Source organism: Oncorhynchus tshawytscha, linkage group LG13, assembly GCF_018296145.1.
Source record: "Oncorhynchus tshawytscha isolate Ot180627B linkage group LG13, Otsh_v2.0, whole genome shotgun sequence".
Classification (NCBI taxonomy): Eukaryota; Metazoa; Chordata; class Actinopteri; order Salmoniformes; family Salmonidae; genus Oncorhynchus; species Oncorhynchus tshawytscha.
Window position 1 is genome coordinate 91,980,232 of NC_056441.1, and position 27,500 is coordinate 92,007,731.

General features: G+C 47.5%; 1 protein-coding gene across 1 annotated transcript in view; it reads left to right on the plus strand.

Annotated features, from left to right (window-relative positions):
* tenm4 (teneurin transmembrane protein 4) overlaps nt 1-27,500 on the plus strand; it is a 718,236-nt gene that overhangs the window by 328,766 nt on the left and 361,970 nt on the right. Inside the window, 2 exon segments of the mRNA XM_042296535.1 lie at nt 17,022-17,186; nt 22,448-22,662. Coding sequence (XP_042152469.1) covers nt 17,022-17,186; nt 22,448-22,662 — 380 coding nt within the window.

A 27,500-nucleotide genomic window follows, 5' to 3' on the forward strand; every position in this document is an offset into this window, starting at 1 on the left:
CTCTCCCTGCTGGCTGTTCAGGTTAATTAACTCCTCTTGCTGGCTGTTCTAGACTTCCCTGCTGGCTGCCTGGACTCCTCTCCCTGCTGGCTGTTCAGGTTAATGATGATTTGCTGGCTGTTCAGGTGAGAACATGCTGGCTGTTTTAATGTTCCTGCTGGCTAGACTCCTCTCCCTGCTGGCTGTTCAGGTTAATGATCTGGATTATATTTCTATGGGTAGCTCAATTGGGTGGTGGAGGTTTATACTATAGCTAGCAGGCTGAATTGGGTGGTGGGGGGTTCATACTATAGCTAGCAGGCTGACTTGGGTGGGAGGGGGCGTTATACTATAGCTAGCAGGCTGAATTGGGTGGGGGTGGTTTATACTATAGCTAGCAGGCTGAATTGGGTGGGGGGTGTTATACTACAGCTAGTAGTTGTATTAGTAGTATAGCTGCGTTACTGAGATGAGGTTGAGTGACTCTCTCTATAGCTGGACGTTGGGTGGATGCTGACTGGATATGCCCGTATCTGAGCATGTAAACATTAGCCGTGTGCGTCTAAATGTATAACTTTAGTGACCTGGCCACGAGACGAAGAACACCAGCCCTGATGCATTTTAACCAGCTGATGTAATGACAAACCTCCCCAAAATCTGAGTCTACACACACACACACACACACACACACACCCCACCATCCCACCACCCCAAGTAAACACGTCTGGAAACCTCACCCTGAGAATCTGGCTTTCCAATCAAGAACAAGCAGACAGTGGCTCTGTCACAAATGCCGCCCTATTCCCTATGAAGTGCTCTTTTTTTTTCTTTTTTTTTGTTGGCCCAGGGCCCATAGGGCTCTTGAAGGGCTCAAAAGGAGTGCACTATTGGGAATAGGTTATCATCTGGGACAGAGCCCATGTTTAATTAAACACTGATGAGAAAATATATTTAATTTCAAGTGCAATTAATTATTGAGGGCTGTAATTTGAAACTCCGTCTGGAGCCACTAATGAACCCAATTATACCCCTCTGACAGATGTTTTGACTTGTAACGTGGTTTTGCTCCTACCCGACCTGAGCCCGGCACAGCTCTGTGAGATTAAATGTATCTATTGGTTGGGGAGGTCAGGGTGTTGGTGGGGGTGTGAGGAGTAGGGGTAGGGGTAGGTGGGGTGGTGTGGGGAGTAGGGGTAGGGGGGGTGGTGTGGTGTGGGGAGTAGGGGTAGGTGGGGTGGTGTGGGGAGTAGGGGTAGGTGGGTAGGTCTGGTGTGGGGTGTAGGGGTAGGTGGGATGGTGTGGGGAGTAGGGGTAGGTGGGGTGGTGTGGGGAGTAGGGGTAGGTGGTGTGGGGGTAGGGGTAGGTGGGGAGGTGTGGGGGTAGGGGTAGGTGGGGATGGTGTGGGGAGTAGGGGTAGTTGGGGAGGTGGGGGTAGGGGGAGGTGGGGAGGTGTGGGGGTAGGGGTAGTTGGGGAGGTGTGGGGGTAGGGGTAGGTGGGGAGGTATGGGGCGTGGGGGGAGGTGGGGCTTTGGTGTGGGGAGTAGGGGTAGGTGGGGAGGTATGGGGGTAGGGGGAGGTGGGGAGGTGTGGGGGTAGGGGTAGATGGGGGTATGGGGAGTGGGGAGGTATGGGGGATGGGGGGGGATGGGGGAGGGGGTAGTAGGGGGAGGTGGGGAATAGGGGTAGGTGGGGAGGTATGGGGAGTAGGGGGAGGTATGGGGGTATGGGGAGTAGGGGGAGGTATGGGGAGTAGGGGTAGGTGGGGAGGTATGGGGGTAGGGGTAGGTGGGGAGGTGGGGAGTAGGGGGAGGTGGGGTAGGGGTAGGTGGGGATGGGGAGTAGGGGGAGGTATGGGGGGTAGGGGTAGGTGGGGAGGTAGGGGGAGGTATGGGGGTAGGGGTAGGTGGGGAGGTATGGGGAGTAGGGGTAGGTGGGGAGGTATGGGGGAGGGGGAGGTATGGGGGAGGGGTAGGTGGGGAGGTATGGGGGTAGGGGTAGGTGGGGAGGTATGGGGGTAGGGGTAGGTGGGGAGGTATGGGGAGTAGGGGTAGGTGGGGAGGTATGGGGAGTAGGGGGAGGTGGGGAGTAGGGGTAGGTGGGGAGGTGGGGGTAGGGGTAGGTGGGGAGGTATGGGGGTAGGGGGAGGTATGGGGAGTAGGGGTAGGTGGGGAGGTATGGGGAGTAGGGGGAGGTATGGGGAGTAGGGGTAGGTGGGGAGGTATGGGGAGTAGGGGTAGGTGGGGAGGTATGGGGAGTAGGGGGAGGTATGGGGAGTAGGGGTAGGTGGGGAGGTATGGGGAGTAGGGGTAGGTGGGGAGGTATGGGGAGGTCACAACCCCTCCTAGGTGATCCTCTGCTCTGTCTGTGGTTATGTTTCAGCAGGACCCGTAGTCCACTCTTTATCCATCTCAGGGCTCCCAGCGGGATATCTGTGTTTTTTCTGCCAATATTGACATTATTTCACTGTGTTTAGGAGTGGCTGATGGATTTAGTGTGGCGCTTTAGATATGTGGACATGTGTTCCTTATAGAAGTCCATCACTGGCCGCAACCCATATAGCCAGAAGTCTATGAGAGTCCATCAGTAGCCTATACCCTCAGAATTGTCTCTCGGTGTCCCAAAATAACACCCTAGTCACTATGTCGTGCAGTGCAGCCTTATGGGCCCCAGTCAAAGGTAGTGCACTGTGTAGGGGATAGGGTGTTGTCTGTAGCCTTTACCCTCTCTCTCTGACAGGAGGTGACAGATCGTGTTGGCTGGCTGGTATGGCAGAGAACTGACAGGTACTACTGAGCCTCACAGTCCCATTGACAAATGATTCGGGACTTTTGATATAGTGACCCCGTATTCTTGCTGAAACTGCTCTTTTATTATTGCTTTTTATCTTTGAAAATATCACTCAGCTTTCAGAGATTACTAGGAGAAAGACAACTTGCCAGCTCAAGCAGAGTCGTCAAAACACACAGTAGGATTTAGGAGACGTACAAAAACCCCTAGACACGTTGACCAACAGAGATGATGTAGTCTTTACCTTTCCTCTAGACACGTTGACCTACAGAGATGATGTAGTCTTTCCTCTAGACACGTTGACCTACAGAGATGATGTAGTCTTTACCTTTCCTCTAGACACGTTGACCTACAGAGATGATGTAGTCTTTACCTTTCCTCTAGACACGTTGACCTACAGAGATGATGTAGTCTTTCCTCTAGACACGTTGACCTACAGAGATGATGTAGTCTTTCCTCTAGACACGTTGACCTACAGAGATGATGTAGTCTTTACCTTTCCTCTAGACACGTTGACCTACAGAGATGATGTAGTCTTTCCTCTAGACACGTTGACCTACAGAGATGATGTAGTCTTTACCTTTCCTCTAGACACGTTGACCTACAGAGATGATGTAGTCTTTACCTTTCCTCTAGACACGTTGACCAACAGAGATGATGTAGTCTTTCCTCTAGACACGTTGACCTACAGAGATGATGTAGTCTTTCCTCTAGACACGTTGACCTACAGAGATTATGTAGTCTTTCTTCTAGACACGTTGACCTACAGAGATGATGTAGTCTTTCTTCTAGACACGTTCACCTACAGAGATGATGTAGTCTTTCCTCTAGACACGTTGACCTACAGAGATGATGTAGTCTTTCCTCTAGACACGTTGACCTACAGAGATGATGTAGTCTTTCCTCTAGACACGTTGACCTACAGAGATGGAATCATGTAGTAACCAAAAAAGTGTTAAACAAATCAAAATATATTTTATAAACAAATCAAAATATATTTTATAGTTGAGATTCTTCAAAGTTGCCACCGTTTGCCTTGATGACAGCTTTGCACACTCTTGGTATTCTCTCAACCAGCTTCATTAGGTAGTCACCTGGAATGCATTTCAATTAGCTTTTTTTAAAGTACATTTGTAGAATTTATTTCCTTCTTAATGCGTTAGTGCCAATCAGTTGTGTTGTGACAAGGTAGGGGTGGTTTCAGAAGGTAAAATACATGAAGGTCAGTCAATACGGAACATTTCAAGAACTTTGAACGTTTCTTCAATTGCCGTCGCAAAGACCATCAAGCACTATGATGGAACTGTCTCTCATGAGGACCGCCACAGGAAAGGAAGACCCATAGTTACCTCTGCTGCAAAGGATAAGTTCATTAGAGTTACCAGCCTCAGATCTTGCAGCCCAAATAAATTCTTCACAGAGTTCAAGTAACCGACACATCTCAACATCAACTGTTCAGAGGAGACTGCGAGAATCAGGCCTTCATGGTCGAATTGCTGCGAAGAAACTACTACTGAAAGGACATCAATAAGAAGAAGAGACTTTCTTGGGCCAAGAAACACGAGCAATGGACATTAGACTGGTGGAAATCTGTCCTTTGGTCTGATGAGTCCAAATTTGAGATGTTGGGTTCCAACCGCCGTGTCTTTGTGAGACAGAGTAGGTGAACAGATGATCTCAGCATATGTGGTTGCTACTGTGAAGCATGGAAGAGGAGGTGTTATGATGTGGGGGTGCTTTGCTGGTGATACTGTCAGTGATTAATTTAGAATTCAAGGCACACTTAACCAGCATGGCTACCACAGCATTCTGCAGTGATACGCCATCCCATCTGGTTTGCACTTAGTGGGACTATCATTTGTTTTTTGACAGTACAATGACCCAACACACCTCCAGGCTGTGTTAGGGCTATTTGACCAATAAGGAGAGTGATGGAGTGCTGCATCAGTTGACCTGGCCACCACAATCACCCGACCTCAACCCAATTGGGATGGTTTGGGATGAGTTGGACCGCAGAGTGAAGGAAAAGCCTCCTTCAAGACTGTTGGAAAATCATTCCAGGTGAAGCTGGTGGAGAGAATGCCAAGAGTGTGCAAAGCTGTCATCAAGGCAAAGGGTGGCTACTTTGAAGAATCTCAAATATAAAATATATTTTGAATTATTGAACCTTTTATCGGTTGCTACATGATTCCATGTGTTATTCATTGTTTTGATGTCTTCACTATTATTCTACATTGTAGAAAATAGTAAAAAAAAAAAGAAAAACTCTTGAATGAGAAGGCGTGTCCAAACTTTTGACTGGTATATATATATATATATATGAATATAGACATTATGGACATTGTATTTATAGAATATATAGTATATATGTAGAATATGTAGATAGAATATATAGTATATCTGTATAATAAGTGGATGGAAATGTATATGAACAGCAATAGTTATATAGGAAGAGCCTTGACTAGAATACAGTATTATACATATGAAAGGAGTAAAGCAGTGTGTAAACATGATTAAAGTGACCAGTGTTCCATGTTTAGTATATAGGGCAGCAGCCTCTAAGGTGCAGGGTTGAGTAACAGGGTGGGATGCGGCACGTGACAGTGACTAAGTTCAGGGTAGGGTATTGGGTTGAGGCCGGCTAGCGATGGCTATTTAACAGTCTGATGGCCTTGAGATAGAAGCTGTTTTTCAGTCTCTCGGTCCCAGCTTTGATGCACCTGTACTGACCTCACCTTCTGGATGATAGCGGGGTGAACAGGCAGTGGCTCGGGTCGTTGTTGTCCTTGATTATCTTTTTGGCCTTCTTTGGAGATGAGCCTGTCTGTCTGTAGGCCTGTTTACTCAGTAGTCGTTAGGAGATGAGCCTGTCTGTCTGTAGGCCTGTTTAATCAGTAGTCGTTAGGAGATGAGCCTGTCTGTCTGTAGGCCTGTTTAATCAGTAGTCGTTAGGAGATGAGCCTGTCTGTCTGTAGGCCTGTTTAATCAGTAGTCGTTAGGAGATGAGCCTGTCTGTCTGTAGGCCTGTTTAATCAGTAGTCGTTAGGAGATGAGCCTGTCTGTCTGTCTGTTGGCCTGTTTCATTTCTCTCATTCCATTCCAATTGGAAGTCTTCTGCTTTCTCCATGAGAGTGTGAACTTTGCCATAGCTAGCTGGGGAAGTAAACATTATTAACATAAATCTCTCATCAGACCATAAATGTAAGCAATAAAACACCCATCCCTCTGTCCATCTGTCCCTCTATCCCTCCACCCCCTTGTCCCTCTATCCCTCCACCCCCGTGTCCCTCTATCCCTCCACCCCCTTGTCCCTCTATCCCTCCACCCCCGTGTCCCTCTATCCCTCCACCCCCTTGTTCCTCTGTCCCTCCGTCCCTCTATCCCAAAGTCCATCCGTCCCCTCGTCCCTGCCTGCTCCAGTACTGGCTGTAGAATTGACTGTCACTGGAGGACAGATTGCTGGGGTTGGTCTGACATTCTGTTGTTCCGTCTCCGACCGTTGGTCTGACGTTGTGACGTTGTTCCGTCTCCGACCGTTGGTCTGACGTTGTGTTGTTCCGTCTCCGACCGTTGGTCTGACGTGTGTTGTTCCGTCTCCGACCGTTGGTCTGACGTTGTGTTGTTCCGTCTCCGACCGTTGGTCTGACGTTGTGTTGTTCCGTCTCCGACCGTTGGTCGACGGTGTGTTGTTCCGTCTCCGACCGTTGGTCCGACGTTGTGTTGTTCCGTCTCCGACCGTTGGTCCGACGTTGTGTTGTTCCGTCTCCGACCGTTGGTCCGGCGTTGTGTTGTTCCGTCTCCGACCGTTGGTCCGGCGTTGTGTTGTTCCGTCTCCGACCGTTGGTCTGACGTTGTGTTGCTCCGTCTCCGACCGTTGGTCTGACGTTGTGTTGCTCCGTCTCCGACCGTTGGTCCGACGTTGTGTTGTCTCCGTCTCCGACCGTTGGTCGGCGTTGTGTTGTTCCGTCTCCGACCGTTGGTCGACGTTGTGTTGCTCCGTCTCCGACCGTTGGTCTGACGTTGTGTTGCTCCGTCTCCGACCGTTGGTCTGACGTTGTGTTGCTCCGTCTCCGACCGTTGGTCTGACGTTGTGTTGCTCCGTCTCCGACCGTTGGTCTGACGTTGTGTTGCTCCGTCTCCGACCGTTGGTCTGACGTTGTGTTGCTCCGTCTCCGACCGTTGGTCTGACGTTGTGTTGTTCCGTCTCCGACCGTTGGTCTGACGTTGTGTTGCTCCGTCTCCGACCGTTGGTCTGACGTTGTGTTGTCTCCGTCTCCGACCGTTGGTCCGACGGTGTGTTGTTCCGTCTCCGACCGTTGGTCGTTGGTCTGCGTTGTGTTGTTCCGTCTCCGACCGTTGGTCGACGCGTTGTGTTGTTCCGTCTCCGACCGTTGGTCGACGTTGTGTTGCTCCGTCTCCGACCGTTGGTCCGACGTTGTGTTGCTCCGTCTCCGACCGTTGGTCCGGCGTTGTGTTGCTCCGTCTCCGACCGTTGGTCTGACGTTGTGTTGCTCCGTCTCCGACCGTTGGTCTGACGTTGTGTTGCTCCGTCTCCGACCGTTGGTCTGGCGTTGTGTTGTTCCGTCTCCGGCGTTGTGTTGCTCCGTCTCCGTTGGTCTGGCGTTGTGTTGCTCCGTCTCCGACCGTTGGTCTGGCGTTGTGTTGCTCCGTCTCCGACCGTTGGTCTGACGTTGTGTTGCTCCGTCTCCGACCGTTGGTCTGACGTTGTGTTGCTCCGTCTCCGACCGTTGGTCTGACGTTGTGTTGCTCCGTCTCCGACCGGGCCTTTTGATTTGTAAATGGACTTTGAACCACAGAAACAGAGAGGGAGTCAGAAAAAAGAAAAATACCTGGCAGAGCATCAAAGAGCACCAGGCACCAGGCGATGGTGGTGGTACCAGGCACCAGGCGATGGTGGTGGTACCAGGCACCAGGTACCAGGCGATGGTAGTGGTACCAGCCACCAGGCGATGGTGCTGGTACCAGGCGATGGTGGTGGCACCAGGCGATGGTGGTGGTACCAGGCGATGGTGGTGGCACCAGGCGATGGTGGTGGTACCAGGCACCAGGTACCATGCAATGGTAGTGGTACCAGCCACCAGGCGATGGTGCTGGTACCAGGCGACGGTGGTGGCACCAGGCGATGGTGGTGGTACCAGGCACCAGGTACCATGCGATGGTAGTGGTACCAGCCACCAGGCGATGGTGCTGGTACCAGGCGATGGTGGTGGTACCAGGCACCAGGCGATGGTGGTGGTACCAGGCACCAGGTACCAGGCGATGGTAGTGGTACCAGCCACCAGGCGATGGTGGTGGTACCAGGCGATGGTGGTGGTACCAGGCACCAGGCGATAGTGCTGGTACCAGGCGATGGTGGTGGTACCAGGCACCAGGCGATAGTGCTGGTACCAGGCGATGGTGGTGGTACCAGCCACCAGGCGATAGTGCTGGTACCAGGCGATGGTGGTGGTACCAGGCACCAGGCGATAGTGCTGGTACCAGGCGATGGTGGTGGTACCAGCCACCAGGTACCAGGCGATGGTGGTGGTACCAGGCACCAGGCGATAGTGGTGGTACCAGGCGATGGTGGTGGTACCAGGTACCAGACACCATCACCATCGCATCCATCCCCTGTCCCAACTATCTCCATCCATATCCTGTCCCAACTGTCTCCATCCATATCCTGTCCCATCTGTCTCCATCCATCCAGCCCAGCTCTGGTATCTGTGATATGCACCAAGAAGGTTTCAGCCAGGATACATAGGGACACAGCGCCTTGTGAACTCAACTGTTGTTCTGTTACAGCGTCTTTCCTTCCTGTGTTCTGTTTCTCAGTGGTGAGGGAGGGATGGGGAGCTTCTTTGAATCGTGCTCAAAGTGACGCCAGGTTGAAGTTAGTTGGAGTAACAAGGTTGTCCTAATGAGAGGCCTGTGTTCTAGCGAGGACCACTGACATGTCGGGAGTTACCGCGCGACGACACAGGTGGGGAGGATGCCGTTTTGTACCGAGGCGCATGTTGTGTCCTCCTTGGCAGGAGGCTGGGATGGGACTCGCCTCGTACCAATTAAGGAGCCGAAAGAAGAAGGAGAGGAGATATATATATATATATATATATATATATATATATATATATATATATATATATATCAAGAGCAAGAGACAGAGAGGAGAGCTCTAACCTACTCCGAGGAGGAATATACCCACTACTGTCTGTGCTCTGCTAGTGGTCCAGTATCCTTACGCCTCTCCCCTTTGGTTCTCAGTAGTCCTCTCCAACAACTACACTTCAATAGATGGCCAAAGATAAAGGAACCGTTTTATCATGCCAGGCTTCTTGCTGCTCCTTCTCAAATTATAGCTGCTGTAATATCCATATGGTAAAGTGAAACTTTCCCCAGGCTATGCTGAAAATCTGTGGGCTACAAAACAGAAACTTTCCCCAGGCTATGCTGAAAATCTGTGGGCTACAAAACAGAAACTTTCCCCAGGCTATGCTGAAAATCTGTGGGCTACAAAACAGAAACTTTCCCCAGGCTATGCTGAAAATCTGTGGGCTACAAAACAGAAACTTTCCCCAGGCTATGCTGAAAATCTGTGGGCTACAAAACAGAAACTTTCCCCAGGCTATGCTGAAAATCTGTGGGCTACAAAACAGAAACTTTCCCCAGGCTATGCTGAAAATGTGTGTCCTGGCTAGCTCACTAGTCTGTCTGTTCATCATCAGAGTGTGTCCTGGCTAGCTCACTAGTCTGTCTGTTCATCATCAGAGTGTGTCCTGGCTAGCTCACTAGTCTGTCTGTTCATCATCAGAGTGTGTCCTGGCTAGCTCACTAGTCTGTCTGTTCATCATCAGAGTGTGTCCTGGCTAGCTCACTAGTCTGTCTGTTCATCCTTCCGTGAGTGTCCTGGTCTGCCTGTCTGTTCATCATCAGAGAGTGTCCTGGTCTGCCTGTCTGTTCATCATCAGAGAGTGTCCTGGTCTGTCTGCCTGTCTGTTCATCATCAGAGAGTGTCCTGGTCTGCCTGTCTGTTCATCATCAGAGAGTGTCCTGGTCTGTCTGCCTGTCTGTTCATCATCAGAGAGTGTCCTGGTCTGCCTGTCTGTTCATCATCAGAGAGTGTCCTGGTCTGTCTGCCTGTCTGTTCATCATCAGAGTGTGTCCTGGTCTGCCTGTCTGTTCATCATCAGAGAGTGTCCTGGTCTGCCTGTCTGTTCATCATGAGAGAGTGTCCTGGTCTGTCTGCCTGTCTGTTCATCATCAGAGAGTGTCCTGGTCTGTCTGCCTGTCTGTTCATCATCAGAGAGTGTCCTGGTCTGTCTGCCTGTCTGTTCATCATCAGAGAGTGTCCTGGTCTGTCTGCCTGTTCATCATCAGAGTGTGTCCTGGTCTGTCTGCCTGTTCATCATCAGAGAGTGTCCTGGTCTGTCTGCCTGTTCATCATCAGAGAGTGTCCTGGTCTGTCTGCCTGTCTGTTCATCATCAGAGTGTGTCCTGGTCTGCCTGTCTGTTCATCATCAGAGAGTGTCCTGGTCTGCCTGTCTGTTCATCATGAGAGAGTGTCCTGGTCTGTCTGCCTGTCTGTTCATCATCAGAGAGTGTCCTGGTCTGTCTGCCTGTCTGTTCATCATCAGAGAGTGTCCTGGTCTGTCTGCCTGTTCATCATCAGAGTGTGTCCTGGTCTGTCTGCCTGTTCATCATCAGAGAGTGTCCTGGTCTGTCTGCCTGTTCATCATCAGAGAGTGTCCTGGTCTGTCTGCCTGCCTGTTCATCATCAGAGAGTGTCCTGGTCTGTCCGTCTGTCTGTTCATCATCAGAGAGTGTCCTGGTCTGCCTGTCTGTCTGTTCATCATCAGAGAGTGTCCTGGTCTGTCTGCCTGTTCATCATCAGAGAGTGTCATGTGGACGGACGGTGAATATTAGCATATGGCTAATTAATCCCTGTTAGACACTTGAGTGAGTGCTGGATGTGGCAGCCTTCCTTCGCTTCACTCATTATGCTCCTAATAGCTTTTACAGCTCTCACCCAGGAACAGAACCTCTCACCCAGGAACAGAACCTCTCACCCAGGAACAGAACCTCTCACCCAGGAACAGAACCATGTCACCCACGGACAGAATCTCTCTCACAGAGACAGCACCTGTCACCCAGGGTCAGAACCTGTCACCCAGGAACAGAACTTCTCACCCAGGGTCAGAACCTTTCACCCAGGGTCAGAACCTGTCACCCATGGTCAGAACCTGTCACCCAGGGTCAGAACCTGTCACCCAGGGTCAGAACTTGTCACCCAGGAACAGAACCTGTCACCCATGGACAGAATCTCTCTCACAGAGACAGAACCATGTCACCCATGGACAGAATCTCTCTCACAGAGACAGAACCTGTCACCCATGGACAGAATCTCTCTCACAGAGACAGAACCTGTCACCCATGGACAGAATCTCTCTCACAGAGACAGAACCTGTCACCCATGGACAGAATCTCCCACCCAGGGTCAGAACCTGTCACCCATGGACAGAATCTCTCTCACAGAGACAGAACCTGTCACCCATGGACAGAATCTCTCTCACAGAGACAGAACCTGTCACCCATGGACAGAATCTCTCTCACAGAGACAGAACCATGTCACCCATGGACAGAATCTCTCTCACAGAGACAGAACCTGTCACCCATGGACAGAATCTCTCTCACAGAGACAGAACCTGTCACCCATGGACAGAATCTCTCTCACAGAGACAGAACCTGTCACCCATGGACAGAATCTCTCTCACAGAGACAGAACCTGTCACCCATGGACAGAATCTCTCTCACAGAGACAGAACCTGTCACCCATGGACAGAATCTCCCACCCAGGGTCAGAACCTGTCACCCATGGACAGAATCTCTCTCACAGAGACAGAACCTGTCACCCATGGACAGAATCTCCCACCCAGGGTCAGAACCTGTCACCCATGGACAGAATCTCTCTCACAGAGACAGAACCTGTCAGCCATGGACAGAATCTCTCTCACAGAGACAGAACCTGTCACCCATGGACAGAATCTCTCTCACAGAGACAGAACCTGTCACCCATGGACAGAATCTCTCTCACAGAGACAGAACCTGTCACCCATGGACAGAATCTCCCACCCAGGGTCAGAACCTGTCACCCATGGACAGAATCTCTCTCACAGAGACAGAACCTGTCACCCATGGACAGAATCTCTCTCACAGAGACAGAACCTGTCACCCATGGACAGAATCTCTCTCACAGAGACAGAACCTGTCACCCATGGACAGAATCTCTCTCACAGAGACAGAACCTGTCACCCATGGACAGAATCTCCCACCCAGGGTCAGAACCTGTCACCCATGGACAGAATCTCTCTCACAGAGACAGAACCTGTCACCCATGGACAGAATCTCTCTCACAGAGACAGAACCTGTCACCCATGGACAGAATCTCCCACCCAGGGTCAGAACCTGTCACCCATGGACAGAATCTCTCTCACAGAGACAGAACCTGTCACCCATGGACAGAATCTCCCACCCAGGGTCAGAACCTGTCACCCATGGACAGAATCTCTCTCACAGAGACAGAACCTGTCACCCATGGACAGAATCTCCCACCCAGGGTCAGAACCTGTCACCCATGGACAGAATCTCTCTCACAGAGACAGAACCTGTCACCCATGGACAGAATCTCTCTCACAGAGACAGAACCATGTCCCCATATGTCCTGTTACTTTTAAAACACAACTTCCTTTATATTTTACTGTAAAGATTTAAGGAAATATTTTGACTTAAGAAAGCAAGAAGAACTGTTCTGCCACGAGACCTTACCTTGACGCTGGGACAGATATATATAGCAGGACCTGAATGGACAAACCTAACCTGATCCCAGATCTGTTTGTGCTGTCTAGCCAACTCCTATGGTCATTGGTGTCAATAAGACTAGCCTGGTCCCAGATCTGTTTGTGCTGTCTAGCCAACTCCTATGGTCATTGTCGTGGATCTGGGACCAAACAGATCTGGGACCAGCCTAGGATGGAGGAATCAGCCAGGGTATTGGTCTCTCTTCTCGATCTGTATTTAACAGAAGAGGTTACCACGGTGATGAGAGAGGATGATGTTTATTTATGAATGTATTCATCTCAACTAGGCCAGATTACATCTGGAATCAGACACATAATGGGTTTTAGCTGCTCGTTTGGAGCTAATGCCAGAATCTGGGCTAGCAAGTCAAGACAACGTCCCCTGGTTGTAAAGCACTGATGGATGGATGGATGGATGGATGGATTAATGAATTAATTAATTAATTAATTAATTAATTAATTACTGGATGGATGGATGGATGAATTAATGGATGGATGGATGGATAAATGGATGGATCTATAAATTGATGGATAAATGGATGTATGGATCATTTAATTAATACATTTTGTCTACTGATTGTGTTATAGTTTGTAATTAACACACACACCGTGTCACTACCACAGGTTGTTAGTGACCTTCCTGAGCGGACATCATAACAGCGTGATTTTGTCATAAATTGGTGTGTGTGTGTCTCAATGGGCACCACACCTTCCATACCCTCCCCAATTCAACCAGTTCCTCTCCTCTCCTCTCCTCTCCTCTCCTCTCCTCTCCTCTCCTCTCCTCTCCTCTCCTCTCCTCTCCTCTCCTCTCCTCTCCTCTCCTCTCCTCTCCTCTCCTCTCCTCTCCTCTCCTCTCCTCTCCTCTCCTCTCCTCTCCTCTCCTCTCCTCTCTCCTCTCCTCTCCTGGTCTTCCTGCTGACTGGGTCGTTCCATACCCTCCCCATTCTCTCCTCCTCTCCTCTCTTCTGTTCTTCCTGCTGACTGGGTCGTTCCACGCCCTCCCCATTCAACCAGCTCCTTTTCTCTCCTCCTCCTCCTCTGTTCTTCCTGCTGACTGGGTTCTTCTCTTGTATCTCTACCTCAGCGTTGTATGAATTAGTAAGGTAATGGTGATGAGAAGAATAGCAGGGTCCTGGGGGGAACGAGCCGAGAGCTAGACCAAGGCTGTGTTCTGTTTGGGCACGTCAGGGTGTGTGTGGGGGTGGGGTGGGGTGGGGGGGGGGGGGTCAAATCACACCCTATACCCTACGTAGTGAAGTACTTTTGATAGGGAATAGGGTGTTATTTAGGCCATGACAGATCTGTCCTCAGGGTTTATGACGTCTGGTTTCACTCTCCTGTTAGATGATGTTACCTGATCAGCATTTCTGACCGAATGGCAACATTAACCATTAAACTACTGTATTGTTTTACACTGTGACCTTTTATGTTGGCGTGCCATTCATATAGAGAGATGTCAGCTAGAGAGGTCACCAAAGTCAACATTCACACAGTCGTTGCAATATTATTAAAGAAAGATTCAGGACGGCAGCTTAGTTCCCGTCTAAGGTGAATTGCATTGTGGGTTTCAGAAGACAAGCTTCTAAAGTGAATTGCATTGTGGGTTTCAGAAGACAAGCTTCTAAAGTGAATTGCATTGTTGCTTTCAGAAGACAAGCTTCTAAAGTGAATTGCATTGTTGCTTTCAGAAGACAAGCTTCTAAAGTGAATTGCATTGTGGGTTTCAGAAGACAAGCTTCTTTGTCAGAGCTATGACTTTTTAGTATTGTTTTGTAACACCATGGGTTTCTACAGTGTCTAGCCTATAGGTTACGAACATCAGTACCCTTCAAAATCAACAACGGTCCAGTTATCTCATGTTGGGCAATCGCTTGATTAGACCAACCAAAACTATTTTCACATCTGAAGAAACCTCGGACTGACAGTGCCTTGTGTGGTCTCGTTGTGGCTCAGTACCTCAACAACCCTCGGACTGACAGTGCCTTGTGTGGTCTCGTTGTAGCTCAGTACCTTAACAACCCTCGGACTGACAGTGCCTTGTGTGGTCCTGTTGTAGCTCAGTACCTTAACAACCCTCGGACTGACAGTGCCTTGTGTGGTCTCGTTGTAGCTCAGTACCTTAACAACCCTCGGACTGACAGTGCCTTGTGTGGTCTCATTGTAGCTCAGTACCTTAACAACCCTCGGACTGACAGTGCCTTGTGTGGTCTCGTTGTAGCTCAGTACCTTAACAACCCTCGGACTGACAGTGCCTTGTGTGGTCTCGTTGTAGCTCAGTACCTTAACAACCCTCGGACTGACAGTGCCTTGTGTGGCCTCGTTGTAGCTCAGTACCTTAACAACCCTCGGACTGACAGTGCCTTGTGTGGTCTCGTTGTAGCTCAGTACCTTAACATCACTCGGACTGACAGTGCCTTGTGTGGTCTCGTTGTAGCTCAGTACCTTAACAACCCTCGGACTGACAGTGCCTTGTGTGGTCTCGTTGTAGCTCAGTACCTTAACAACCCTCGGACTGACAGTGCCTTGTGTGGTCCCGTTGTAGCTCAGTACCTTAACAACCCTCGGACTGACAGTGCCTTGTGTGGTCTCGTTGTAGCTCAGTACCTTAACAACCCTCGGACTGACAGTGCTTTGTGTGGTCTCGTTGTAGCTCAGTACCTCAACAACCCTCGGACTGACAGTGCCTTGTGTGGTCTCGTTGTAGCTCAGTACCTTAACAACCCTCGGACTGACAGTGCCTTGTGTGGTCTCGTTGTAGCTCAGTACCTTAACATCACTCGGACTGACAGTGCCTTGTGTGGTCTCGTTGTAGCTCAGTACCTTAACAACCCTCGGACTGACAGTGCCTTGTGTGGTCTCGTTGTAGCTCAGTACCTTAACAACCCTCGGACTGACAGTGCCTTGTGTTGTCCCGTTGTAGCTCAGTACCTTAACAACCCTCGGACTGACAGTGCCTTGTTTGGTCTCGTTGTAGCTCAGTACCTTAACAACCCTCGGACTGACAGTGCTTTGTGTGGTCTCGTTGTAGCTCAGTACCTCAACAACCCTCGGACTGACAGTGCCTTGTGTGGTCTCGTTGTAGCTCAGTACCTTAACAACCCTCGGACTGACAGTGCCTTGTGTGGTCTCGTTGTAGCTCAGTACCTTAACAACCCTCGGACTGACAGTGCTTTGTGTGGTCTCATTGTAGCTCAGTACCTCAACAGCCCTCGGACTGACAGTGCCTTGTGTGGTCTCGTTGTAGCTCAGTACCTTAACAACCCTCGGACTGACAGTGCCTTGTGTGGTCTCGTTGTAGCTCAGTACCTTAACAACCCTCGGACTGACAGTGCTTTGTGTTGTCCTGTTGTAGCTCAGTACCTTAACAACCCTCAGACTGACAGTGCTTTGTGTGGTCCTGTCGTAGCTCAGTACCTTAACAACCCTCGGACTGACAGTGCCTTGTGTGGTCTCGTTGTAGCTCAGTACCTTAACAACCCTCGGACTGACAGTGCCTTGTGTGGTCTCGTTGTAGCTCAGTACCTTAACAACCCTCGGACTGACAGTGCCTTGTGTGGTCTCGTTGTAGCTCAGTACCTTAACAACCCTCGGACTGACAGTGCTTTGTGTGGTCCTGTTGTAGCTCAGTACCTTAACAACCCTCGGACTGACAGTGCTTTGTGTGGTCTCATTGTAGCTCAGTACCTCAACAGCCCTCGGACTGACAGTGCCTTGTGTGGTCTCGTTGTAGCTCAGTACCTTAACAACCCTCGGACTGACAGTGCCTTGTGTGGTCTCGTTGTAGCTCAGTACCTTAACAACCCTCGGACTGACAGTGCTTTGTGTTGTCCTGTTGTATCTCAGTACCTTAACAACCCTCAGACTGACAGTGCTTTGTGTGGTCCTGTCGTAGCTCAGTACCTTAACAACCCTCGGACTGACAGTGCCTTGTGTGGTCTCGTTGTAGCTCAGTACCTTAACAACCCTCGGACTGACAGTGCCTTGTGTGGTCTCGTTGTAGCTCAGTACCTTAACAACCCTCGGACTGACAGTGCCTTGTGTGGTCTCGTTGTAGCTCAGTACCTTAACAACCCTCGGACTGACAGTGCTTTGTGTGGTCCTGTTGTAGCTCAGTACCTTAACAACCCTCGGACTGACAGTGCTTTGTGTGGTCCTGTTGTAGCTCAGTACCTTAACAACCCTCGGACTGACAGTGCTTTGTGTGGTCCTGTTGTAGCTCAGTACCTTAACAACCCTCGGACTGACAGTGCTTTGTGTGGTCCTGTTGTAGCTCAGTACCTTAACAACCCTCGGACTGACAGTGCTTTGTGTGGTCCTGTCGTAGCTCAGTACCTTAACAACAGTTATTGCCTAGTCATATCATGTTGGGGTTCATTCTCTATGTCTGTTCTGTTGAAGCCATGCACCTGTTCGGTCTGAACTGGCACCTACAGCCCATGCAGGGACAGATGTCCCAGCTGTCGGAGGACAACACCAGCGGTCTGCCCCTACCTACCGACCTCAGCCTGCCACCCCTGGGCAACACTGGCCTGGAGCTGCCTGACCGCAGGGCCAAGAACGACGGTAAGGAGATGAGCTTACTTATACGTACATCTCACCTCATTTGCTCACCTTGTATATAGACTTATTTTTCTACTGTATTATTGACTGAATGTTTGTTTATATGTAACTCTGTGTTGTTGTTTGTGTTGAACTGCTTTGCTTTATCTTGGCCAGGTCGCAGTTGTAAATGAGAACTTGTTCTCAACTGGCCTACCTGGTTAAATAAAGGTGTTCTCAACTTGCCTACCTGGTTAAATAAAGGTGTTCTCAGCTGGCCTACCTGGTTAAATAAAGTTGTTCTCAACTAGCCTACCTGGTTAAATAAAGGTGTTCTCAACTAGCCTACCTGGTTAAATAAAGATTTTTTTTAGCTGGTATAACAGACGCATGGGTATTCAGTGAAAGTATTCAGACCCCTTGACTTTTTCCACATTTTGTTATGTTAAAGCCTTATTCTAAAATTTATAAAATAGTTTTTCCCCTCATCAGTCTACACACAATACCCCATAATGACATCACAATACTCCACAATGACATCACAATACCCCATAATGACATCACAATACCCCATAATGACATCACAATACCCCACAATGACATCACAATACCCCACAATGACATCACAATACCCCACAATGACATCACAATACCCCACAATGACATCACAATACTCCACAATGACATCACAATACTCCACAATGACATCACAATACCCCATAATGACATCACAATACCCCATAATGACATCACAATACCCCACAATGACATCACAATACCCCATGACATCACAATACCCCACAATGACATCACAATACCCCACAATGACATCACAATACCCCATAATGACATCGCAATACCCCATAATGACATCACAATACCCCATAATGACATCACAATATCCCATAATGACATCACAATACCCCACAATGACATCACAATACCCCATAATGACATCACAATACCCCATAATGACATCACAATACCCCACAATGACATCACAATACCCCATAATGACATCACAATACCCAATAAGGACATTACAATACCCCATAATGACATTACAATACCCCATAATGACATCACAGTACCCCATAATGACATCACAATACCCCATAATGACATCACAATACCCCATAATGACATCACACTACCCCATAATGACATCACAATACCCCATAATGACATCACAATACCCCATAATGACATCACAATACCCCATAATGACTAAGCAAAAACTTCTTAAAAAAAAAAAGTTTGGTAATGAAAATAAGTAAATATCACATTTACATCTTTACTCAGTACTTTGAGTATTCAGACCCTTTACTCAGTACTTTGAGTATTCAGACCCTTTACTCAGTACTTTGAGTATTCAGACCCTTTACTCAGTACTTTGAGTATTCAGACCCTTTACTCAGTACTTTGAGTATTCAGACCCTTTACTCAGTACTTTGAGTATTCAGACCCTTTACTCAGTACTTTGAGTATTCAGACCCTTTACTCAGTACTTTGAGTATTCAGACCCTTTAATCAGTACTTTGAGTATTCAGGCCCTTTACTCAGTACTTTGAGTATTCAGACCCTTTACTCAGTACTTTGAGTATTCAGACCCTTTACTCAGTACTTTGAGTATTCAGACCCTTTACTCAGTACTTTGAGTATTCAGACCCTTTACTCAGTACTTTGAGTATTCAGACCCTTTACTCAGTACTTTGAGTATTCAGACCCTTTACTCAGTACTTTGAGTATTCAGACCCTTTACTCAGTACTTTGAGTATTCAGGCCCTTTACTCAGTACTTTGAGTATTCAGGCCCTTTACTCAGTACTTTGTTGAAGCATCTTTGGCAGCGACTACAGCGTTGAGTCTTCTTGGGTATGATGCTACAAGCTTAGCACACCTGTATTTGGGGAGTTTCTCCCATTCTTCTCTGCAGATCCTCTCAGGCTCTGTCAGGTTGATGGGGAGTATTGCTGCACAGCTATTTTCAGATCTCTCCAGAGATATTCGATCGGGTTCAAGTCCGGGCTCTGGCTGGGCCACTCAAGGACATTCAGAGACTTGTCCCAAAGGCACTCCTGTGTTGCCTTGGCTGTGTGCTTAGGGTCGTTGTCCTGTTGGATGTTGAACCTTCGCCCCAGTCTGAGTTCCTGAACGTTCTGGAGCAGGTTTTCATCAAGGATCTCTCTGTACTTTTCTTTTCTTGAATCTTGTTTCTAATTGTCAGAGTCCTTTAACTCAAAGCAGACTGTTATGTGTCTTTTACCGAGGAGTGTCTTCCGTCTGGCCACTCTACCATTAAGGCCTGATTGGTGGAGTGCTGCAGAGATGGTTGTCCTTCTGGAAGGTTCTCCCATCCCCACAGAGGAGCTCTGTCAGAGTGACCAGCAAGTTCTTGGTCACCTCCCTGACCAAGGTCCTTCTCCCCCGATTGCTCAGTTTGTCCAGGCAGCCAGCTCTAGGAAGAGTCTTGGTGGTTCCAGACTTCTTCCATTTAAGATTAATGGAGGCCACTGTGGTCTTGGTGACCTTCAATGCTGAAGAAATGTTTTGGTACTCTTCCTCAGATCTGTGCCTCGACACAATCCTGTCACTGCTGAAGAAATGATTTGGTACCCTTCCCCAGATCTGTGCCTCGACACAATCCTGTCACTGCTGAAGAAATGTTTCGGTACCCTCCCCCAGATCTGTGCCTCGACACAATCCTGTCACTGTACACAAGGAAAAATAAGACATTTTGAAAGTTGAAGTTGAAATTAGAAGTTAAAATTCACGTTAAATTTTTGATCTGACTTGAGTCCAATTTGATTCATTTTCAAAATGCCATGATTGATCATAAAGAATGTCAATGCTTTTCTTTGCAAAGTTTTCCAAAACTTCCAAGTTGCTAAGTGGCATTTCGGGAAAACAACCAAGTCCACATTGTCCCAGCTGTCCCTGTGGTATGTAGACAGACAGAAGGATCTTCAATGTAATCCAATGGAAGACACTGTAAGTGGGGGGGAGAGGAGAGGAGAGGAGAGGAGAAGGGAGGGAGAGGAGAGGAGAAGACAAGGAGTGGAGGAGTGGAGAGGAGAGGGGAGAGAGGAGGAGAGGAGGAGTGGAGTGGAGTAGAGTGGAGAGGAGAGGAGAGTGTTTGTCTTCAGGGACGGCAGATCCAGGGGCTGCTGTAGGGGATTAGCTCCCTCTCTCTGTCCCCTTCAGAACGGATTCACTCCTTTCATCTCCTCTCTTCCGTCTTAGTCTGGTTTGGCCTGGTTTGTCGTCCCTTCCGTTCCCTGGCACAAGAAGAAAGCAAGAAGAAAGCATGTACTAACCCCATGGTATCAACAACCAACTATCTCAGCTACGGCGACTTTAGGACAGTTTACACTCCTCCTCTCCTCCACTCCTCCACTCCTCTCCTCCACTCCTCCTCTCCTCTCCTCCACTCCTCCACTCCTCTCCTCCTCTCCTCTCCTCCACTCTCCTCCTCTCTTCCATTCCTCTCCTCCACTCCTCTCCTCTCCTCCACTCCTCCACTCTCCTCCTCTCCTCCACTCCTCTCCTCCACTCCTCTCCTCTCCTCAACCCCTCTCCTCTCCAGTATAGTCTATAGACAGCAGTCAAAATTGATCTGTGTAAATAATTCCCAGAGCTTCCATGTAACAACAAGCAGGCACACACACACACACACACACACACACACACACACACACACACACACACACACACACACACACACACACACACACACACACACACACACACACACACACACACACACATACACACACACACACACACACACACACACACACACACACACACACACACACACACACACACACACACACACATACAAACACACACTGTGCTACTTTAGGCCATGAGTGGCAGCCACAGTTGAAGGTAAATCAATAGTTATGGTTTTATAATTGTGCCTTACAGTGTGGCGGTGTCAAGATAAAACCATAGAGATGTGTAGAGATCACAATTACATCTGTCCCATTACGGCGTCTGTGATCGTACGTGCAGGGTGTTGTCTGAACAGGTTTAAATACAATGTTGGTGATTTACTGCCCCCTGTAGTTATGGAAGGTTGAGCTGGATGGAATTATGTTGACTACTTCAAAATGGAGAAAGTCCTCATCGCTAAAACACAGAGTCCTCTATAGTCCTCTATGAGCCAAGGTGATACTCGTCTCTCCTCACTAGAGTCCTCTATAGTTCTCTATGAGCCAAGGTGATACTCGTCTCTCCTCACTAGAGTCCTCTATAGTCCTCTATGAGCCAAGGTGATACTCGTCTCTCCTCACTAGAGTCCTCTATAGTTCTCTATGAGCCAATGTGATACTCGTCTCTCCTCACTTTCAATTGTGTATTTGCACTGGAACAATACACAGCAAGCTAGCTCAACTAACTCATCTAACTCAACTAACTAATCTAACTCAACTAGCTCAACTAGCTTATCTAGCTCAACTAGCTCAACTAGCTCATCTAGCTCAACTAGCTCATCTCACTCAACTAGCTCAACTAGCTCATCTAGCTCATCTAACTCATCTAGCTCATCTCACTCAACTAGCTCAACTAGCTCATCTAGCTCATCTCGCTCAACTAGCTCAACTAGCTCATCAAACTCATCTAACTCAACTAGCTCAACTAGCTCATCTAGCTCAACTAGCTCAACTAGCTCATCTAGCTCAACTAGCTCAACTAGCTCATCTAGCTCAACTAGCTCAACTAGCTAATCTAACTCATCTAGCTCAACTAGCTCAACTAGCTCAACTAGCTCAACTAGCTCATCTAACACAACTAGCTCATCTAGCTCAACTAGCTCATCTAACTCAACTAGCTCGTCTAACTCAACTAGCTCGTCTAACTCAACTAGCTCAACTAACTCATCTAGCTCAACTAGCTCATCTAGCTCAACTAGCTCATCTAGCTCAACTAGCTCATCTAACACAACTAGCTCATCTAACTCAACTAGCTCATCTAACTCAACTAGCTCATCTATCTCAACTAGCTCATCTAACTCAAGTAGCTCATCTAACTCAACTAGCTCATCTAACTCATCTAACTCAATTAGCTCATCTAACTCAACTAGCTCATCTAACTCATCTAGCACAACTAGCTCAACTAACACACCTAGCTCATCTAACTCAACTAGCTCATCTATCTCAACTAGTGTAGATGCCTTAAGTCCTTATAAGGGTCATACAGTGTAGATGTCTTTAGTCATTATAACCTGAGGGGGGCTTTGTTCATTGACTGATTCACTGTTCTGTCCACTTTACTGTGATGCAGGTAAAGTGGACAGCCTGTTCCCAGATGACAGCTTCATAGACATGGGGGAGATTGACGTGGGTCGTAAGGTTGCCCAGCAGATACCCCCGGGAGTCTTCTGGAGGTCTCAGGTCTTCGTAGACCACTCCATGTACCTCAAGTTCAACGTGTCTTTAGGCAAAGATGCCCTGGTGGGGATCTACGGCAGGAGAGGCCTGCCACCCTCTCATACACAGGTGGGTGCTGACGGACGAACCAGACAGGCAGACAGACAGACATTCACCCTCTTTTTAATTCACACTGTCTATGTCTTAATGATTTACTTCTCAACGCACTGCTTCTGCTACTGATTGTGATGTGTCTCACTGCTACTGATTGTGATGTGACTCACTGCTACTGATTGTGATGTGACTCACTGCTACTGATTGTGATGTGTCTCACTGCTACTGATTGTGATGTGTCTCACTGCTACTGATTGTGATGTGACTCACTGCTACTGATTGTGATGTGTCTCACTGCTACTGATTGTGATGTGTCTCACTGCTACTGATTGTGATGTGTCTCACTGCTACTGATTGTGATGTGTCACACTGCTACTGATTGTGATGTGTCTCACTGCTACTGATTGTGATGTGACTCACTGCTACTGATTGTGATGTGTCTCACTGCTACTGATTGTGATGTGTCTCACTGCTACTGATTGTGATGTGACTCACTGCTACTGATTGTGATGTGTCTCACTGCTACTGATTGTGATGTGTCTCACTGCTACTGATTGTGATGTGTCTCACTGCTACTGATTGTGATGTGACTCACTGCTACTGATTGTGATGTGTCTCACTGCTACTGATTGTGATGTGTCTCACTGCTACTGATTGTGATGTGTCTCACTGCTACTGATTGTGATGTGTCTCACTGCTACTGATTGTGATGTGTCTCACTGCTACTGATTGTGATGTGTCTCACTGCTACTGATTGTGATGTGTCTCACTGCTACTGATTGTGATGTGTCTCACTGCTACTGATTGTGATGTGTCTCACTGCTACTGATTGTGATGTGTCTCACTGCTACTGATTGTGATGTGTCTCACTGCTACTGATTGTGATGTGACTCACTGCTACTGATTGTGATGTGTCTCACTGCTACTGATTGTGATGTGTCTCACTGCTACTGATTGTGATGTGACTCACTGCTACTGATTGTGATGTGTCTCACTGCTACTGATTGTGATGTGACTCACTGCTACTGATTGTGATGTGTCTCACTGACCCTAAACAATTTCCTCTGTTCATTATTATTTGTTCAAACATGTCTCCTAAAGTCTTGGTTCATTGTCTGTTCTCATCCATTATCTGTGTATCAGACTGCTGTTGAACATTCAGTGAACACATATCTTTATAAATATCTATGTCGGCATTAATATTGTGTTACAGAAGGATGGTTGATTCCCTCTTGGCCGTTTCTGTGAAAGATATAGAGCAGCAGAGTTAAAGACCAAAGGGACACACAGCATTAAAAACATGTGTGCTATGTCCTAAAATTCTCCTATCCACTCCATAGTGCACTAGTTTTGATCTGAGCCTTATCGGCCGTGGTAGAAAGTAGTGCACTACATAAGGACACACGCTTCCACTCTGATCTACAAAGACATATCAGGTATATATCAACCTTTACTGGGTAGGTGTGACCGTCCTATATTTACATAAATAAAGAGTTATTCTGCTGTGACTGATTACGGAGTGAGGGAGATGGAGAGATTGAGGGAGAGATTGAGAGAGTGGAAGTTGTAGAGAGAGACGGAGAGAGATTCAGAGAAGGAGAGGGAGAATGAGAGCATGAGAAAGAGAGAGAGAGGAGAGGGAGAGAGAGATAGATAGATAGATAGATAGATAGATAGATAGATAGATAGATAGATAGATAGATAGATAGATAGATAGATAGATAGATAGATAGATAGATAGATAGATAGATAGATAGATAGATAGATAGATAGATAGATAGATAGATAGATAGATAGATAGATAGATAGATAGATAGATAGATAGATAGATAGATAGATAGATAGATAGATAGATAGATAGATAGATAGATAGAGAGTATGTAACCTTGTATGTCAACAGTAACCTTGGGAAAATCCTCTGCATTATCATTAACAGCAGACTCGTACATTTCCTCAATGAAAACAATGTACTGAGCAAATGTCAAATTGGCTTTTTACCAAATTACCGTACGACAGACCATGTATTCACCCTGCACACCCTAATTGACAACCAAACAAACCAAAACAAAGGCAAAGTCTTCTCATGCTTTGTTGATTTCAAAAAAGCCTTCGACTCAATTTGGCATGAGGGTCTGCTATACAAACTGATGGAAAATGGTGTTGGGGGTAAAACATACGACATTATAAAATCCATGCACACAAACAACAAGTGTGCGGTTAAAATTGGCAAAAAACACACATTTCCTTCCACAGGGTCGTGGGGTGAGACAGGGATGCAGCTTAAGCCCCACCCTCTTCAACATATATATCAACGAATTGGAGAGGGCTCTAGAACAGTCTGCAGCACCCAGCCTCACCCTACTAGAATCTGAAGTCAAATGTCTGCTGTTTGCTGATGATCTGGTGCTTCTGTCACCAACCAAGGAGAGCCTACAGCAGCACCTAGACCTTATGCACAGATTCTGTCAGACCTGGGCCCTGACAGTAAATCTCAGTAAGACCAACATAATGGTGTTCCAAAAAAGGTCCAGTCACCAGGACCACAAATACAAATTCCATCTAGACACTGTTGCCCTAGAGCACACAAAAAACTATACATACCTTGGCCTAAACATCAGCGCCACAGGTAACTTCCACGAAGCTGTGAACGATCTGAGAGACAAGGCAAGAAGGGCCTCCTATGGCATCAAAAGGAACACAAATTTCAACATACCAATTAGGATTTGGATAAAAAATGCTTGAATCAGTCATAGAGCCCATTGCCCTCTATGGTTGTGAGGTCTGGGGTCCGCTCACCAACCAAGACTTCACAAAATGGGACAAACACCAAATTGAGACTCTGCATTCAGTCTCAAAAAATATATCCTCTGTGTACAACGTAGAACACCAAATAATGCATGCAGAGCAGAATTAGGCCGATACCCACTAATTATCCAAATCCAGAAAAGAGCTGTTAAATTCTATAACCACCTAAAAGGAAGTGATTCCCAAACCTTCCATAACAAAGCCATCACCTACAGAGAGATGAACCTGGAGAAGAGTCCCCTAAGCAAGCTGGTCCTGGGGCTCTGTTCACAAACACAAACACACCTCACAGAGCCCCAGGACAGCAACACAATTAGACCCAACCAAATCATGAGAAAACAAAAAGATAATTACTTGACACATTGGAAAGAATTTACAAAAAAACATAGACTAGAATGCTATTTGGCCCTACACAGAGAGTACACAGCGGCAGAATACCTGACCACTGTGACTGACCCTAAACAGAGAGTACACAGCGGCAGAATACCTGACCACTGTGACTGACCCTAAACAGAGAGTACACAGTGGCAGAATACCTGACCACTGTGACTGACCCTAAACTTAAGGAAAGCTTTGACTATGTACAGACTCAGTGAGCATAACCTTGCTATTGAGAAAGGCCGCTGTAGGCAGACATGGCTCTCAAGAGAAGACAGGCTATGTGCTTACTGCCCACAGGTGGAAACTGAGCTGCACTTCCTAACCTCCTGCCCAATGTATGACCATATTAGAGAGACATATTTCCCTCAGATTACACAGATCCACAAAGAATTCGAAAACAAATCCAATTTTGATAAACTCCCATATTCCACAGTGTGACATCACAGCAGCAAGATTTGTGACCTTTTGCCACGAGAAAAGGGCAACCAGTGAAGAACAAACACCATTGTAAATACAACACATATTTATGCTTATTTATTTTATCTTGTGTCCTTTAACCATTTGTACATTGTTAAAACACTTGTAATGTCTTTATTGTTTTGAAACTTATGTATGTGTAATGTTTACTGTTAATTTTGATTGTTTATTTCACTTTATATATTATCTACCTCACTTGCTTTGGCAATGTTAACACATGTTTCCCATGCCAATAAAGCCCTTGAATTGAATTGAATTGAATTGAGTAGAGAGAGAGGAGAGGGAGAGATAGATAGAAAGAGGAGAGAGGGAGAGAGATGCAGAAAGAGAGAGGAAGACAGTGAGAGAGGGAAAGAGAGAGAGAGGCAGAGAGACATAATGAGAGAGAGAGAGAGCTGGACATCACAGTCCTATCTAGACAGATGGGAGGACATCACAGTCCTATCTAGACAGATGAGAGGACATCACAGTCTTATCTAGATAGCTGAGAGGACATCACAGTCTTATCTAGATAGCTGAGAGGACATCACAGTCCTATCTAGACAGATGAGAGGACATCACAGTCCTATCTAGACAGATGGGAGGACATCACAGTCCTATCTAGACAGATGGGTGGACATCACAGTCCTATCTAGACAGATGAGAGGACATCACAGTCCTATCTAGACAGATGGGAGGACATCACAGTCCTATCTAGACAGATGAGAGGACATCACAGTCTTATCTAGATAGCTGAGAGGACATCACAGTCCTATCTAGACAGATGAGAGGACATCACAGTCTTATCTAGATAGCTGAGAGGACATCACAGTCCTATCTAGACAGATGAGAGGACATCACAGTCTTATCTAGATAGCTGAGAGGACATCACAGTCTTATCTAGACAGATGAGAGGACATCACAGTCCTATCTAGACAGATGGGAGGACATCACAGTCCTATCTAGACAGATGAGAGGACATCACAGTCCTATCTAGACAGATGAGAGGACATCACAGTCCTATCTAGACAGATGAGAGGACATCACAGTCCTATCTAGACAGATGGGAGGACATCACAGTCCTATCTAGACAGATGAGAGGACATCACAGTCCTATCTAGACAGATGAGAGGACATCACAGTCCTATCTACACAGATGAGAGGACATCACAGTCCTATCTAGACAGATGAGAGGACATCACAGTCCTATC